Source organism: Heloderma suspectum, chromosome 5 (assembly GCF_057233095.1).
Source record: "Heloderma suspectum isolate Gila_16-S chromosome 5, 16-S_ref, whole genome shotgun sequence".
Taxonomy (NCBI): domain Eukaryota; kingdom Metazoa; phylum Chordata; class Lepidosauria; order Squamata; family Helodermatidae; genus Heloderma; species Heloderma suspectum.
In genome coordinates, this window is record NC_139462.1 from 193,089,597 (window position 1) to 193,105,056 (window position 15,460).

The 15,460-nt window shown below is 42.7% G+C and overlaps 1 protein-coding gene across 13 annotated transcripts in view; it reads right to left on the minus strand.

The window, feature by feature from the left end:
* Positions 1-15,460, minus strand: part of LOC146344989 (putative acyl-CoA dehydrogenase 6) — a 174,839-nt gene that overhangs the window by 153,746 nt on the left and 5,633 nt on the right. For 2 of the 13 annotated variants that reach the window (XM_084858806.1, XM_084858804.1), the window contains exon 2: positions 4,531-4,651. The exons of the other annotated variants lie outside the window; for them this stretch is intronic. Coding sequence is in view for 1 of the 2 variants with exons in the window: in XM_084858804.1 (XP_084714930.1) it covers positions 4,531-4,651 (121 nt within the window). In the remaining variant the exon portion in view is untranslated. The remainder of the gene's footprint in view (positions 1-4,530; positions 4,652-15,460) is intronic. 13 annotated transcript variants of the gene reach the window in all.

Consider the following 15,460-nt stretch of genomic DNA (forward strand, 5'->3'; position numbering starts at 1 on the left):
TGTAAACCAAAGAACACACACACAAAAATCTGTTATAACAGGGAAACGCACACACGCACAAACATGTCTATATGCAGAAAGTGTGCATAAAAAAAATTAGCAAAAAGTGCTTGGAGAAAATGCATATGTTTGGGAACGTGCATACAAAAATGTGTGTATTAGGAGAAATGTGCACAAAAATATGTATGTATCTGAATACGCCCCTTCATGGATCACTGCCTTGTTGTGGCGAAGGGGCTTGTGTAAATCAGTGAAGCCATAAGCTATGCCGTGCAGAGCCACCCAAGACGGACAGGTCATGGCAGAGAGTTCTGACAAAATGTGGTCCACTGGAGAAGGAAATGGCAACCCACTCCAGTATTCTTGCCAAGAAAACCCCATGGAACGTATCACAAGGCTAAAAGAGATGACGCCGGAAGATGAGCCCCTCAGGTCGGAAGGTGTCCAATATGCTACTAGGGAAGAGCAGAGGGTATTTCCAAGTAGTGCCAGAAAGACTGAAGCGGCTGGGCCAAAGCCGAAAGGACACTCAGCTGTGGATGTGTCTGGTGGTGAAAAGAAAATCCGATGCTGTAAAGAACAATATTGTTTAGGAACCTGGAATGTCAGATCAATTAATCAAGGTAAGTTGGAGGTGGTCAAACATGAGATGGCAAGATTGAACATCGACATCTTGGGAATCAGCGAACTAAAATGGACAGGCATGGGCGAATTTAATTAGGGTGACCATCATATCTACTACTGTGGGCAAGAATCCCTAAGAAGAAATGGAGTAGCACTCATAGTCAACAAAAGGGTGGGAAAAGCAGTACTGGGGTACAATCTTAAAAATGATAGAATGATCTCAGTACGAATCCAAGGCGAACCATTCAACATCACAGTAATTCAAGTCTATGCCCCAACCATTGATGCTGAAGAAGCTGAGGTTGATCGGTTCTATGAAGACCTACAACACCTTCTAGAACTAACACCAAAAAAAGATGTCCTCTTCATCATAGGGGATTGGAATGCTAAAGTAGGAAGTCAAGAAATCACCGGGATAACAGGCAAGCATGGCCTTGGTGTACAAAATGAAGCAGGACAAAGGCTAATAGAGTTTTGCCAAGAGAACACGCTGATCATAGCAAACACTGTTTTCCAACAGCACAAGAGATGACTCTACACATGGACATCACCAGATGATCAATATCGAAATCAGATTGATTATGTCCTTTGCAGCCAAAGATGGAGAAGCTCTATACAGTCAGTAAAAACAAGACCTGCAGCTGACTGTGGCTCAGATCATGAGCTGCTTGGTGCAAAATTTTGCCTTAAATTGAAGAACGTAGGGAAAACCACTAAACCGTTCAGGTATGACCTAAATCATATCCCTTATGAATATACAGTGGAGGTGAGGAATAGATTTCAGGGATTAGACCTGATAGACAGAGTGCCTGAGGAACTATGGACGGAGCTCCGTAACATTGTTCAGGAGGCAGCAACTCAATCCATCCCGAAGAAAAAGAAATGCAAGAAAGCCAAGTGGCTGTCTGATGAGGCTGTACAAGTAGCTGAGGAAAGAAGGGAAGCAAAAAGCAAGGGAGAAAGGGGAAGATATACCCAACTGAATGCAGAGTTCCAAAGAATAGCAAGGAGAGACAAGAAGGCCTTCTTAAATGAACAATGCAATGAAATCGAGGAAAACAACAGAATGGGAAAGACTAGAGATCTCTTCAAGAAAATGGGAGATCTCAAGGGAACGTTTTGTGCAAAGACTGGCATGATAAAGGACAAAGAAGGCAGGGACCTCACAGAAGCAGATGAGATTAAGTAGAGGTGGAAAGAATACACAGAGGAACTATACAGGAAAGATCTGAATGTCCCTGATAGCCATGAGAGTGCGGTCACTGAACTTGAGCCGGACATCCTAGAAAGTGAAGTCCAGTGGGCCTTAGGAAGCATTACTAACAACAAAGCTAGCGGAGATGACAGTATTCCAGCTGAGCTATTTACAATCCTAAAACATGATGCTGTTAAAGTGCTGCATTCAATATGCCAACAAATTTGGAACACTCAACAATGGCCGCAAGTCTGGAAAAGGTCAGTTTACATTCCAATTCCAAAGAAGGGCAATGCCAAAGAGTGTTCAAACTACCGCACAATTGCGCTCATTTCACATGCCAGCAAGGTGATGCTCAAAATCCTACAAGCTAGGCTTCAGCAGTATGCGAACCGAGAACTACCGGAAGTACAAGCTGGGTTTCGAAGAGGCAGAGGAACTAGAGATCAAATCGCCAACATTCACTGGATCATGGAGAAAGCAAGAGAATTCCAGAAAAACGTCTATTTCTGTTTCATTGACTACGCTAAAGCCTTTGATTGTGTGGATCACAACAAACTGTGGCAAATTCTTAAAGTGATGGGACTACCAGACCACCTTACCTGTCTCCTGAGAAACCTGTACGAGGGTCAAGAAGCAACAGTAAGAACCAGACATGGAACAACCGAGTGGTTCAAAATTGGGAAAGGAGTACGACAAGGCTGCATATTGTCACCCTGCTTATTTAACTTATATGCGGAGTACATCATGAGAAATGCCGGGTTGGATGAATCAGAGGTCGGAATTAAGATTGCTGGGAGAATTATCAACATCCTCCAATATGCAGACGATACCACCCTAATGGCAGAAAGTGAAGAGGATCTCAAGAGCCTCTTGTTGAGGGTGAAAGAGGAGAGTGCAAAAGCTGGTTTGAAACTCAACATTCAAAAAACGAAGATCATGGCATCTGGCCCCATCACTTCCTGGCATATAGAAGGGGAAGAAATGGAAGCAGTGACAGATTTTACTTTCTTGGGCTCCAAGATCATCGCAGACGGTGACTGTAGCCATGAAATTAAAAGACGCTTGCTCCTTGGGAGGAAAGCTATGGCAAACCTAGACAGCATAGTAAGAAGCAGAGACATCACCTTGCCGACAAAGGTCCATCTAATCAAAGCTATGGTTTTCCCAGTAGTAATGTATGGCTGTGAGAGCTGGACTATAAGGAAGGCTGAGCGCTGAAGAATTGATGCTTTCGAACTGTGGTGCTGGAGAAGACTCTTACGAGTCCCCTGGACTGCAAGGAGGTCAAATCAGTCCATCCTAATGGAAATCAACCCTGAGTGCTCATTGGAAGGACAGATACTGAAGCTGAAGCTCAAATATTTTGGCCACCTAATGTGAAAACTCTCTGGAAAAGACCCTGATGCTGGGAAAGACTGAAGGCAAAAAGAGAAGGGGACGGCAGAGGATGAGATGGCTAGATAGCATCACCGATGCAATGAATATGAACTTGAGCACACTCCGGGAGAGAGCGCAGGACAGGAAGGCCTGGCGTGCTATGGTCCATGGGGTCACGAAGAGTCGGACACGACTGAACGACTGAACAACAACAATCTGAATACGGCTCATGTTGCTCCTGGTTCTATCCGCTCTATATCCTCCATACTAATGGAATTATTCTCTCTGCTTCGTGACATCGGCTGTAGCTCCCAACACTCCAGCCAGCATGGCTCTGGCCATGCTCACTGGGGATAATGGAAGCGGTAGTCCAACCCATCAGGAAGGCGCTAGGTTGGAGAAGGCTGTTATATACTAATGCTGAACTCCTTCTCTATGCCGATCCTTACGTAGCCAAAATGGTACCATCCACACACCAGGGTGAAGCATCAGCAGACTCAGGGGAACCCCATGATTTTCAGAAGTACAAAAAAACTTGAGAAAAAGAAACACATTACGCAGGGGGACCTAAAAAACAGCCCAATGAGGACTGAGTATGTTTCATGTTAACAGAATACAGACGAACTGCTTGGGCGTGGGGGGATGGAAAATGGGTCTGGGAAGGGGAAATGGAATGGAGTATCCAGAAGAGGGCATGGCTGGCACTCCACACTGCAACAATTGTTGCAGGTGCCATTAGTCACATTACAGTCTATAATCCAGTCAGCTCACAGCAGATGGTTACATTTTACTAATACATCAATCCCTGAGCTCCATCCTAAATGCTTACTGATCCAGACACTCATAGGGCCAGGCTACCCATTAGAATGTCTAAGGAGGATCTGTGACGACTGCCAGAGCGCAAACAAAAAAGGGTCCCAACAAAACACCCAGAGCCAATTTTTCCTGTGGTGAAAAAACAACGATGCCTGTATATACATCCTGGTGAAATTGTTTTCGTATTTACCTCTGCCCCCCACCCCCACCCAGAAGTGAAAATGTCTCAGTTAAGATACATTTAGAAATAGCTATTGGTACATCTCGGAAACAAAACTTAAACTGGGCCTCCTAAATTCAGCAGAGGCTGGTGGCTCCGATGTCAGTGGGGCAGTGAATCTGCTCTGGGTTTCAGTCGGAACCCGTCAGAATTCTAATAGAGCATCTGCACCTTGGATAGCAACTTTAGGGTTCTGACTGAAACCCAGAGCGGAGTCACTGCCCTGCTGACATTGGAGTCACCAGCCTCCACTGCCTAAATTAAATGCAAAGATTAAGACAGTCCCTTCTCTTACCAGTTGGCTTGTTCACTCCAAGAAATCCTGCTTTCCCCAGAGATTTAAAAACTTGGTGTGCTGGAAACTGTCCCTCTTCTTCCCATTTGTCCACAAATGGATTAATTTCTTTGTCAATAATCTGTATTTGAAAAATTGAGAAAAGGGGTGGGGGTGGGGGGTTGAAAATTAAAAAGATCATATAATGAAACTATAGTTATGCAGGCAAATCTGGTGATAGATAGCGGGTTGTTAATTTAAATCCATGTAGCAGGAATTACCCCTTCATGGATCACTGCCTTGTTGTGGCGAAGGGGCTTGCGTAACTCAGTGAAGCCATAAGCTATGCCGTGCAGGGCCACCCAAGACGGACAGGTCATGGCAGAGAGTTCTGACAAAATGTGGTCCACTGGAGAAGGAAATGGCAACCCACTCCAGTATTCTTGCCAAGAAAACCCCATGGAACGTATCACAAGGCTAAAAGAGATGACGCCGGAAGATGAGCCCCTCAGGTCGGAAGGTGTCCAATATGCTACTGGGGAAGAGCAGAGGGTATTTCCAAGTAGCGCCAGAAAGAGTGAAGCGGCTGGGCCAAAGCCGAAAGGACACTCAGCTGTGGATGTGTCTGGTGGTGAAAAGAAAATCCGATGCTGTAAAGAACAATATTGTTTAGGAACCTGGAATGTCAGATCAATGAATCAAGGTAAGTTGGAGGTGGTCAAACATGAGATGGCAAGATTGAACATCGACATCTTGGGAATCAGCGAACTAAAATGGACAGGCATGGGCGAATTTAATTCAGGTGACCATCATATCTACTATTGTGGGCAAGAATCCCTTAGAAGAAATGGAGTAGCACTCATAGTCAACAAAAGGGTGGGAAAAGCAGTACTGGGGTACAATCTTAAAAATGATAGAATGATCTCAGTACGAATCCAAGGCAAACCATTCAACATCACAGTAATTCAAGTCTATGCCCCAACCACTGAGGCCGAAGAAGCTGAGGTTGATCGGTTCTATGAAGACCTACAACACCTTCTAGAACTAACACCAAAAAAAGATGTCCTCTTCATCATAGGGGATTGGAATGCTAAAGTAGGAAGTCAAGAAATCACCGGGATAACAGGCAGGCATGGCCTTGGTGTACAAAATGAAGCAGGACAAAGGCTAATAGAGTTTTGCCAAGAGAACACGCTGATCATAGCAAACACTCTTTTCCAACAGCACAAGAGATGACTCTACACATGGACGTCACCAGATGGTCAATATCGAAATCAGATTGATTATGTCCTTTGCAGCCAAAGATGGAGACGCTCCATACAGTCAGTAAAAACAAGACCTGGAGCTGACTGTGGCTCAGATCATGAGCTGCTTCTTGCAAAATTTCGGCTTAAATTGAAGAACATCGGGAAAACCACTAAACTGTTCAGGTATCACCTAAATCATATCCCTCATGAATATACAGTGGAGGTGAGGAATAGATTTAAGGGATTAGACCTGATAGACAGAGTGCCTGAGGAACTATGGACGGAGGTCCGTAACATTGTTCAGGAGGCAGCAACGAAATCCATCCCAAAGAAAAATAAATGCAAGAAAGCCAAGTGGCTGTCTGATGAGGCTTTACAAGTAGCTCACGAAAGAAGGGAAGCGAAAAGCAAGGGAGAAAGGGGAAGATATAGCCAACTGAATGCAGAGTTCCAGAGAATAGCAAGGAGAGACAAGAAGGCCTTCTTAAATGAACAATGCAAAGAAATCGAAGAAAACAACAGAATGGGAAAGACTAGAGATCTCTTCAAGAAAATTGGAGATCTCAAGGGAACGTTTTGTGCAAAGACGGGTATGATAAAGGACAAAGAAGGCAGGGACCTAGCAGAAGCAGATGAGATTAAGAAGAGGTGGCAAGAATACACAGAAGAACTATACAGGAAAGATCTGAATGTCCCTGATAGCCATGAGAGTGCGGTCACTGAACTTGAGCCGGACATCCTCGAGAGTGAAGTCAAGTGGGCCTTAGGAAGCATTAGTAACAACAAAGCTAGCGGAGATGACAGTATTCCAGCCGAGCTATTTAAAATCCTAAAAGATGATGCTGTTAAAGTGCTGCATTCAATATGCCAACAAATCTGGAACACTCAGCAGTGGCCACAAGACTGGAAAAGGTCAGTTTACATTCCAATTCCAAAGAAGGGCAACGCCAAAGAGTGTTCAAACTACCGCACAATTGCGCTCATTTCACATGCCAGCAAGGTGATGCTCAAAATCCTACAAGCTAGGCTTCAGCAGTATGCGAACCGAGAACTACCGGAAGTACAAGCTGGGTTTAGAAGAGGCAGAGGAACTAGAGATCAAATCGCCAACATTCGCTGCATCATGGAGAAAGCAAGAGAATTCCAGAAAAACGTCTATTTCTGCTTCATTGACTACGCTAAAGCCTTTGATTGTGTGGATCACAACAAACTGTGGCAAATTCTTAAAGTGATGGGACTACCAGACCACCTTACCTGTCTCCTGAGAAACCTGTACGAGGGTCAAGAAGCAACAGTAAGAACCAGACATGGAACAACCGATTGGTTCAAAATTGGGAAAGGAGTACGACAAGGCTGCATATTGTCACCCTGCTTATTTAACTTATATGCAGAGTACATCATGAGAAATGCCGGGTTGGATGAATCAGAGGTCGGAATTAAGATTGCTGGGAGAATTATCAACAACCTCCGATATGCAGACGATACCACCCTAATGGCAGAAAGCGAAGAGGATCTCAAGAGCCTCTTGTTGAGGGTGAAAGAGGAGAGTGCAAAAGCTGGTTTGAAACTCAACATTCAAAAAACGAAGATCATGGCATCTGGCCCCATCACTTCCTGGCATATAGAAGGGGAAGAAATGGAAGCAGTGACAGATTTTACTTTCTTGGGCTCCAAGATCACCGCAGACGGTGACTGTAGCCATGAAATTAAAAGACGCTTGCTCCTTGGGAGGAAAGCTATGGCAAACCTAGACAGCATCGTAAGAAGCAGAGACATCACCTTGCCGACCAAGGTCCGTCTAATCAAAGCTATGGTTTTCCCAGTAGTAATGTATGGCTGTGAGAGCTGGACTATAAGGAAGGCTGAGCGCCGAAGAATTGATGCTTTCGAACTGTGGTGCTGGAGAAGACTCTTACGAGTCCCCTGGACTGCAAGGAGGTCAAATCAGTCCATCCTACAGGAAATCAACCCTGAGTGCTCATTGGAAGGACAGATACTGAAGCTGAAGCTCAAATATTTTGGCCACCTAATGCGAAGAGAAAACTCTCTGGAAAAGACCCTGATGCTGGGAAAGACTGAAGGCAAAAGGAGAAGGGGACGGCAGAGGATGAGATGGCTAGATAGCATCACGGATGCAATGAATATGAACTTGAGCACGCTCCGGGAGAGAGCGCAGGAAAGGAAGGCCTGGCGTGCTATGGTCCATGGGGTCACGAAGAGTCGGACACGACTGAACGACTGAACAACAACAAAGCAGGAATTAAGCGAATTCAATCCAATTAGCTTCAGTGGATCTAAATCAGTTTAAAACCAGGTGCTAGGGTTTAAATGGGCTGAGGATTTGGCTTCTTGTTTTAAATGGAAAGAGAGCATGTTGCAACACCCAAGAACAGCTGAAGTTTAAAGCCTCCGGAGGATTTTCCTCTTCTTTCCTATGCTTTGAATTCAAATTAACATCATTGTGTAGGCTGTGGCAAATGACATCCCCCACACAAACCTCCAACTCTGCTCTGCCTTGGGGAACCACTGAGGCCCCTTCACCATGCCAACCCTCCCCCACCGCCCCACAGATTTCTTGAAGCAGTTGGAAGGACAGATGTGACAAAATAACATTTTTCCTCATGAAACCTATCTGTCCGTTTTTCTGATCTGAGAAAAACTGCTCAGGATGTGGGGGGGGGGGAACTGCAGGAGGGGGAAAAAATGCTTTTTTGAGCCCATGGACCCATTTGGCTATTTGAAAAACTGTGCTGGGCAGCACCACAGAAATGGCTGCCATGGGTGTCATGACTAGTCACAAAGGACAAGTGACCTGCTCAAAAGACTGAGTACAAGGCAGTGGTGGTATCTGAGCCTCAGTATCCTAAACAATCCATTTGAAGCCAGTTTTCAGAAACAATAGTACCTATTTCACAGAAGGCAAGATCTCTCCCACCCCCCCGCCCGCCCCAACCCTGCTCTGTCAGCCAACTGATTCCCTCCTATCTCTTTTTCTCTCTCACTCTGGATCATCACCCATGCACATGCTCCTTTTCACACACACAAAAATTAAAATAAATGTATAAAGTCGGAGTGGCAGAGCATACTAGTGGGTGCCAAAAACTGTGCCCGAGGGCACACTGGGCACATTGGTGCCCACAGGCACCATGCTGCCTCCCCATTGTTTATTGGGTGCCCTTTGTTGGAAAAAATTACATTTTTAAAAATATATTAGGCTGCCAAAGAAGACCTATGGTTTAAACACATTTGGTTATGTTTCACTTGTGTGTGATTCTGTACTGAACGATATGATACTGTAAGTTTTAGTTTGAAGATATAAAGTTGTCACTTATTCAAAACATGATTTTCTATTTGATTTTTTGTATGTAAGTTATTTGAATGTGATATTAGGTATAAAGTTTGGAGATACTTGGACTGCTTGGTTGAAGTATACTTCAAGATACTTGGATCACTTGGAGATGTTATTATATTAAGTGGTATATAAGTATTACTAATAAATAAATAAAGATACAATGTTGCTATATATTAGGTTTGTGAATTTTGTTTATTTTCATCAGTTTATATATCCCAATGGATCTGGCTTTTTGTTTGTTCTTGGTTTGGGATACATTTCCTTTTTGGTTTGGTCTCCCCAGTACAACACTCTAACCTCTACACCACACTGACTAATTCAAAGATATAGGTGAGTAAGGGGAGACATGATAGAGGTGTATAAAATTATGCATGGTGTGGAGATGTTTTTCTTCCTCTGTCATAAGCTAGAACTGGGAGTCATGGCATGAAGCTGAGCAGTAGGAGATTCAGGACAAAAGGAAATGCTTCTTTACACAGTTCATAGTTAAAGTATGGAATTCGCTACGACAAGATGTAGCAATGGCCATCAATTTAAAGGGTGGTTAGACAAATTCATGGAGAAAAGGACTATCAATGGCAACTAATTATGATGACTGGTGAAGAAGCCATGAGACGGAACTTCTCTGGAGATATTCAGAAGAGACAAGGAAACACTTTACATCATGCAGAATCCATCAATATCCTCTATAACACTCCTGTAACACCGCATTCTGCAAAATAATTAAACTGGATTGTTAATTAATGCTTTGGTGCCATGTGTTTACTTTGTAATCAGCATTGACAAAAGGAAAACTGGGCTTCTTTTTCCATCTAGACAGTATCATCTCTTTGCAGGTCCACTATGAATATATAAATGTACACATTGCAGGTGGTCAAATTATTATTGTTTTTCTGTGCAGTAGACTGCATGTTAATAGCAGTTCAAGTTTAGTAAGACTTGCAGAAGAGGAAGAGCTTTAGTTCAGTAGCAGAGGGCATACCCTGGATGAGAAAGGTCCCAAGTTCAATCCCCAACTTCTGCAGTTAGAGCTGAGAAAGTCTGGTCTGAAACCCTAGGCAGCTGCTGCCAGTCAGTGTAGACAAAACTGAGCTAGCAGAAACGACGGCCTGACTCAGTATAACACAGTTCTTATGTATCTGATAGCACTTGAGCAAAAAGTGAGAGTGACCACCGTCAAAGGTGGTCCAAGATGCTCTGATGGGCTGAAGTCTATAAAACTACACTCTCTCTGAAGCCCATGAAAATCTAAAAAAGTGACTGACAGTGTAATCTGAAACATGTCTACTCAAAAGTAATTCAGATTAAGTTCAATGGGGCCTACTCCCAGGTAAGTGGGTATAGGATTGCAGTCCAGAAGTCGAAGCAGATTTTCCCATCATCCTTATAAGCTGTAAACTGATGGTTTCTTGGACCATCTTAGGGCCAAAATACACATTATTTTAAATCAGTGTCTAGCAGTTACATCTCTCTCTCTCTCTCTCTCTTTTTTTTTTTTTTTTTACTGATTTCTACTCTAGGAGGGCCCAATCCAGACTGGGATCCTAGTGTGAGACAGGGATGGGCTTTAAGATCTGAAATGACTGGTTTGCTTTTTATATTTGATTTCTGACTAACATTTCAAGGAGTAGTTCCAATAAAATTGTAAGACGGCTGAATACCTATTCCCCAACCAATCTTTGGAAGTTACTTAATGGGCCTTAATTAAATCCTCCCTCCCTCATGAAGTGAGCATGGGCTAATCAACTACAAGATTTCAAAATATACAGTCTGAAGAGCCTAGTCATTGATGAGAGGTCACTTTTTAGGTTGCAATTGAAAGAACAGTCTTAAAACCAAAACATTTCTTTTACTGCAAGCACAGCCTCTTATCCATAATTAGATACTACTAATTGTACACATTATTTATGTCTACATTTCAAACTTTACATTTTCAACAGTGACTTGGCACGTTAAAAAAAAAAAAAAAAGATTGCAGAAGACCTCTTGCACATTTTGGGAAATCTAATTAAAGAATCCCTTATGTACTATTCATAGCTGAAAACTTCATTTCAGCATCTGAATAATAAGAGCCAAAGGGACTGGCTAAGTATGAGATTTGGTACCAGCAAGATGCCTAATTACAGTCTGAGACCAAATAAATAGAGCACATTTGAGTTGCAATATTAATAGTGTCCTGCTATGCCAGGAAAGATTATTTCAGATATTCTCATGACAAAATAATTCATGAAGTCTGCTCTTTAATTAATGAGGGGAAAGATAAGAAGAAGAACATACCTATAAGCCACAATTCTTTGACAATAACATAAAGACTTTATAAAGGTAATATTCAGAGCAAGGACAGCTGGAGACATGGAAAACTGGAAATTATCTTACCCAAGCCTTTTGCTACTTCTACCAATAATCAGCAGTGTAATCACTTTAAAAGCATATTTTAAAAGTAATTTCTTTAATTCACTTCACAGTATATCATTTCATTTATTATGAAGTCTGGAGGTGATGCTAATAGCAGATATTATAACTTGCTTTCTTCACTATTACTACTCAGAATAATGAATTTCATATACAACAACTGGGAGGAGAAGCACAAATCACATAAGTTTCCTGTTCCAAAGGTTTGTGGTTAAGTCTGCTATTCAGCTCAATAGTATGGTCAAAGGCCCTGACTTTATACAGCCCAGGAGGTAGATGTTAGGTGGCACCCTCTTAGGATGACAAGGATTATTCTCCCTAAGAATCTGCATTTCCACATGCAAGGATTTTTTAAAAATTTGCAGGAGCATTCAAACATTCAAGGAGCCAGTGTGGTGTAGTGGTTAGATTAGAATGTTGGAGACTGGCGTTCAAGTTTACTGGGTTGCCTGAGGGAAGTCACTATCGCTCAGCTTAAGCTACCTCACAAGGTTGTTATGAGGATAAAATGAGGGGGCAGAATGCCATCCTGAACTCCACAGAGCAATGGTAGGATTAAAATGCAATAAACACATATCAGTTAAAAAAACCTCAAGGATATGTTTTCTTGGAACATTTGAATCATCTCTCAGGACTACATGACTGGAATCTATGGTCGTGAATGGCTACAGCTGCCTTACTGGGATAGGATCTGTACTTGTGGAGTAAATGTTACTGGTACCCTGTATCATTCCCTATGAAATTGCCCATGATACAAATAACGAGAGTTAAACTAAAATATTAGTTATTGAAGGAAAAATAAACAAAGAACAACAACAACCCAACAACATGGCTGTTGGATCATTATGCACCTATTTATTTATTTATTTATTTATATCCCGCCTTTTTTCCTCCAAGGAACTCAAGGCAGCATACTAATCCTCCTCCTTCTTCCATTTTATCCTCACAACAATAACCCTGTGAGGTAGGTTGGGCTGAGAGTCTGTGACTGGCCCAGAGTCACCCAATGGGCTTCCATGGCTGAGTGGGGACTAGAACCCGGACCTCCCGACTCCCAGTCCAGCACTCTAGCCACTACACCACTTGTTGTTCAGTCGTTCAGTCGTGTCCGACTCTTCGTGACCCCATGGACCATAGTACGCCAGGCCTTCCTGTCCTGCGCTCTCTTCCGGAGCGTGCTCAAGTTCATATTCATTGCATCCGTGATGCTATCTAGCCATCTCATCCTCTGCCGTCCCCTTCTCCTTTTGCCTTCACACTGGCTCTCTAATTTGATTCTCTGGAAAACACCAGCATTTAAGTACACTAAATATAGAAAACCTGTAAGATGCATTCCTTTCTACTCTGTCAAGAATTTGATCCAGACAGTGCCTTAGATAACCAGAAAAGCATGCAGACTTCACACTTTCAAGTGCAGTAGAGAGACTTTCCCATGTTTTAAGAACTGGTTTGAAATCTCACATTTTCTCTCAAAAACTTACCCTCTGAGATAAGGGCTTTTCTCCATAAAACTAATTATATGAATCTTTATAAGCCACTTTTCTGCCAGTATAGTTCTTCAAAACGGCTAACAAAGATCAAATAAAAACCCAAACATAATAAAATACAATAAAATAATGAGGGAGTACAGCAAGCCAGGAATCAAGCAACTCAGTGACCTGGTTCGCACAATGAAACAACCCAAGCTTGAGAGAGAAACATCCCAGAGTTATATAACTCATGCTTTCACCCTCAACAAGCCAGAGTTCTGAGTTCACATGTCACGGAGAACAACCCAGGTGCAGGGCGTACCACACAGGAAGCAAGTGAGAGGTCAGGAGACAGGACCCTTGCTCACTCCCAAACAACCCAAGGTTAACAAACCAAGGGTTACTTCATCATGCGAAGCAGTTCAATCAAGATGAAAAGGGAAACAGTGAAGTCTTAACTGCATGCCAAAAAGCCTGTGGTATGTATATAAGCCTCCAGTGGAAGTGCGTGCCACAGCCACTACCTACTGAAAAGGTCCCGTCCTGTGTCACTGCCAGTTCTCTACAGAGTATGCACCTGTCTTCTCTCAACAAAACATGGCAATTTCTTTCAATAGTAAAAGCTCCCATCTGAACCCTTCTCACCACAGAACTGCCATATATACATATATCATACATAAATATGACATCTATAAAATGGGTGGTTTGCTCTCCAGCTCTGCCACCAACTATAGGGGAAACACATTCAACAGTGTTGCTGCAAGCACAATGTCCCCTACTGAAACCAATGTACCTGCTTTAGGATATCTAGTTGTATGATTAAGAAAGATCAGTAGATTTTCCCCCCTTTCCTCCTGACTTTAGAGGAAGAGCCCTTGTTTCTACCCATTGGGTGAACTTTTTGACCTGTTTCATGCACCAGATCCTTTCCTTTCAGTTCAAGGCCAACCTGAACCATTGATTTGGTACCTCGAGGACACATTTTTAAACTTTTTCTTTTAACGCACAGGACCCAGCTGTAGAAGTTTACACACACCCTTTCCAAAAACACAATTTTTTCTTTTCCCATACTTTTGTACACCTTGCTTGACTGGCAATAGGCTTTTATATGGCATGCCATATCTGTCCAGTAACGTTGACTGTTTACCTTGTTCCTTGTTTTGTTAATTCTCAAAGGCCCTGCACAAGGAATTCTGTAAGCTAGTTCCAAAACCTGCTCTCTGCACCTACTGTGCATGATATGCTGAGTACTCAGCTACTTCAACTTTTACAACCTGTACAATCATTAAAAAACAGTACAGTATGTAATCATTCCTGATAAACTGTTTGTCGTTTTTATTCCCCAAGCCACCCCCACTTATAAATTAATGACATATATGTGTACTCTCATATATTTGCTAGGGATAATAATCTGAAAAGCATTAATTACAACTTTGAAAGTGACAAGCTTGCCTAATACTGCATTTGAAATTGGCATCCATTCATTGTTCCTAATGAATTTATGAAATGGGCTATTTTTCTGTGGGAAAATAAAGCACTAAAAAAATTCCATATCACATCACTGAATATGACTACAGAAATCAATGAAGTCCCATCGATTTCAATAAGTCTATAAGTCTGGATCTGACCAACTGTTTTTACTTGCATTGGCCTTCTCAAGTTAGTATCCTCTGCCAACTGTGGCTCTCGATTACAGTAATGTTCCCATCAGGTAGTGCATCTCCGCCTTTTTTCTTTTTGGAGTCTTGGAAAAAAATCTGATAATTTCATTTAGCAGAGAAGGCACATGGAACTGAAAACATATCGAGAACAATCAAAGTCAGATAGGAATGTACAATCTCTCTCATTTTCCAAGACAAAGGGTGACTGCACCATTGCCTATCATGTGCAGGGAAGATAACAACAGGACAATGGTTTTGACCAACAGTTGTAACGAACTTCCCTTGCCCTTTATGCTGTCTACAGGAAGGTTCGAAGATACAAGCCAATAAAAGTACTAATCATGGCAAAATAAAGTTTAAAGAGGAAAGGGTTATTTGAAGTTCAGGCATGTGTTCTGTGACCTGTACCAGGCATAATTAAGAGTATTAGACTGCATAGCAGCCCTTAACCAACCTGGTACCTCCAGATGTGTTGGACTACAATTCCTAGCATCCCCCAGCCGGGATTTGTAGGACTTTTTTCTGTCTAAACATGCATAGGATTGAGCCCTAAAGGTATTTTTAGCTATACTGGCCTCTGAGCCCATCTAGCTTCCTTACCTTCCTGGGAGCAAGGCTGTGAATGGGCTTGTGGGTCCGGTGGATTGACATCCTCTCCTCTGTCCTCCCATCAGCACACCACATTCCACCCTTCCTCTCCTCTTCCAAGACTGGTCTTGAAACATCAGAAAGAGGAGCTGCCATTGAGCTTTCCATGACAGCTGTGGAGGGGTGGGTGGGAGACAGATCTAGAAAAGGGTTTCCTTCTTC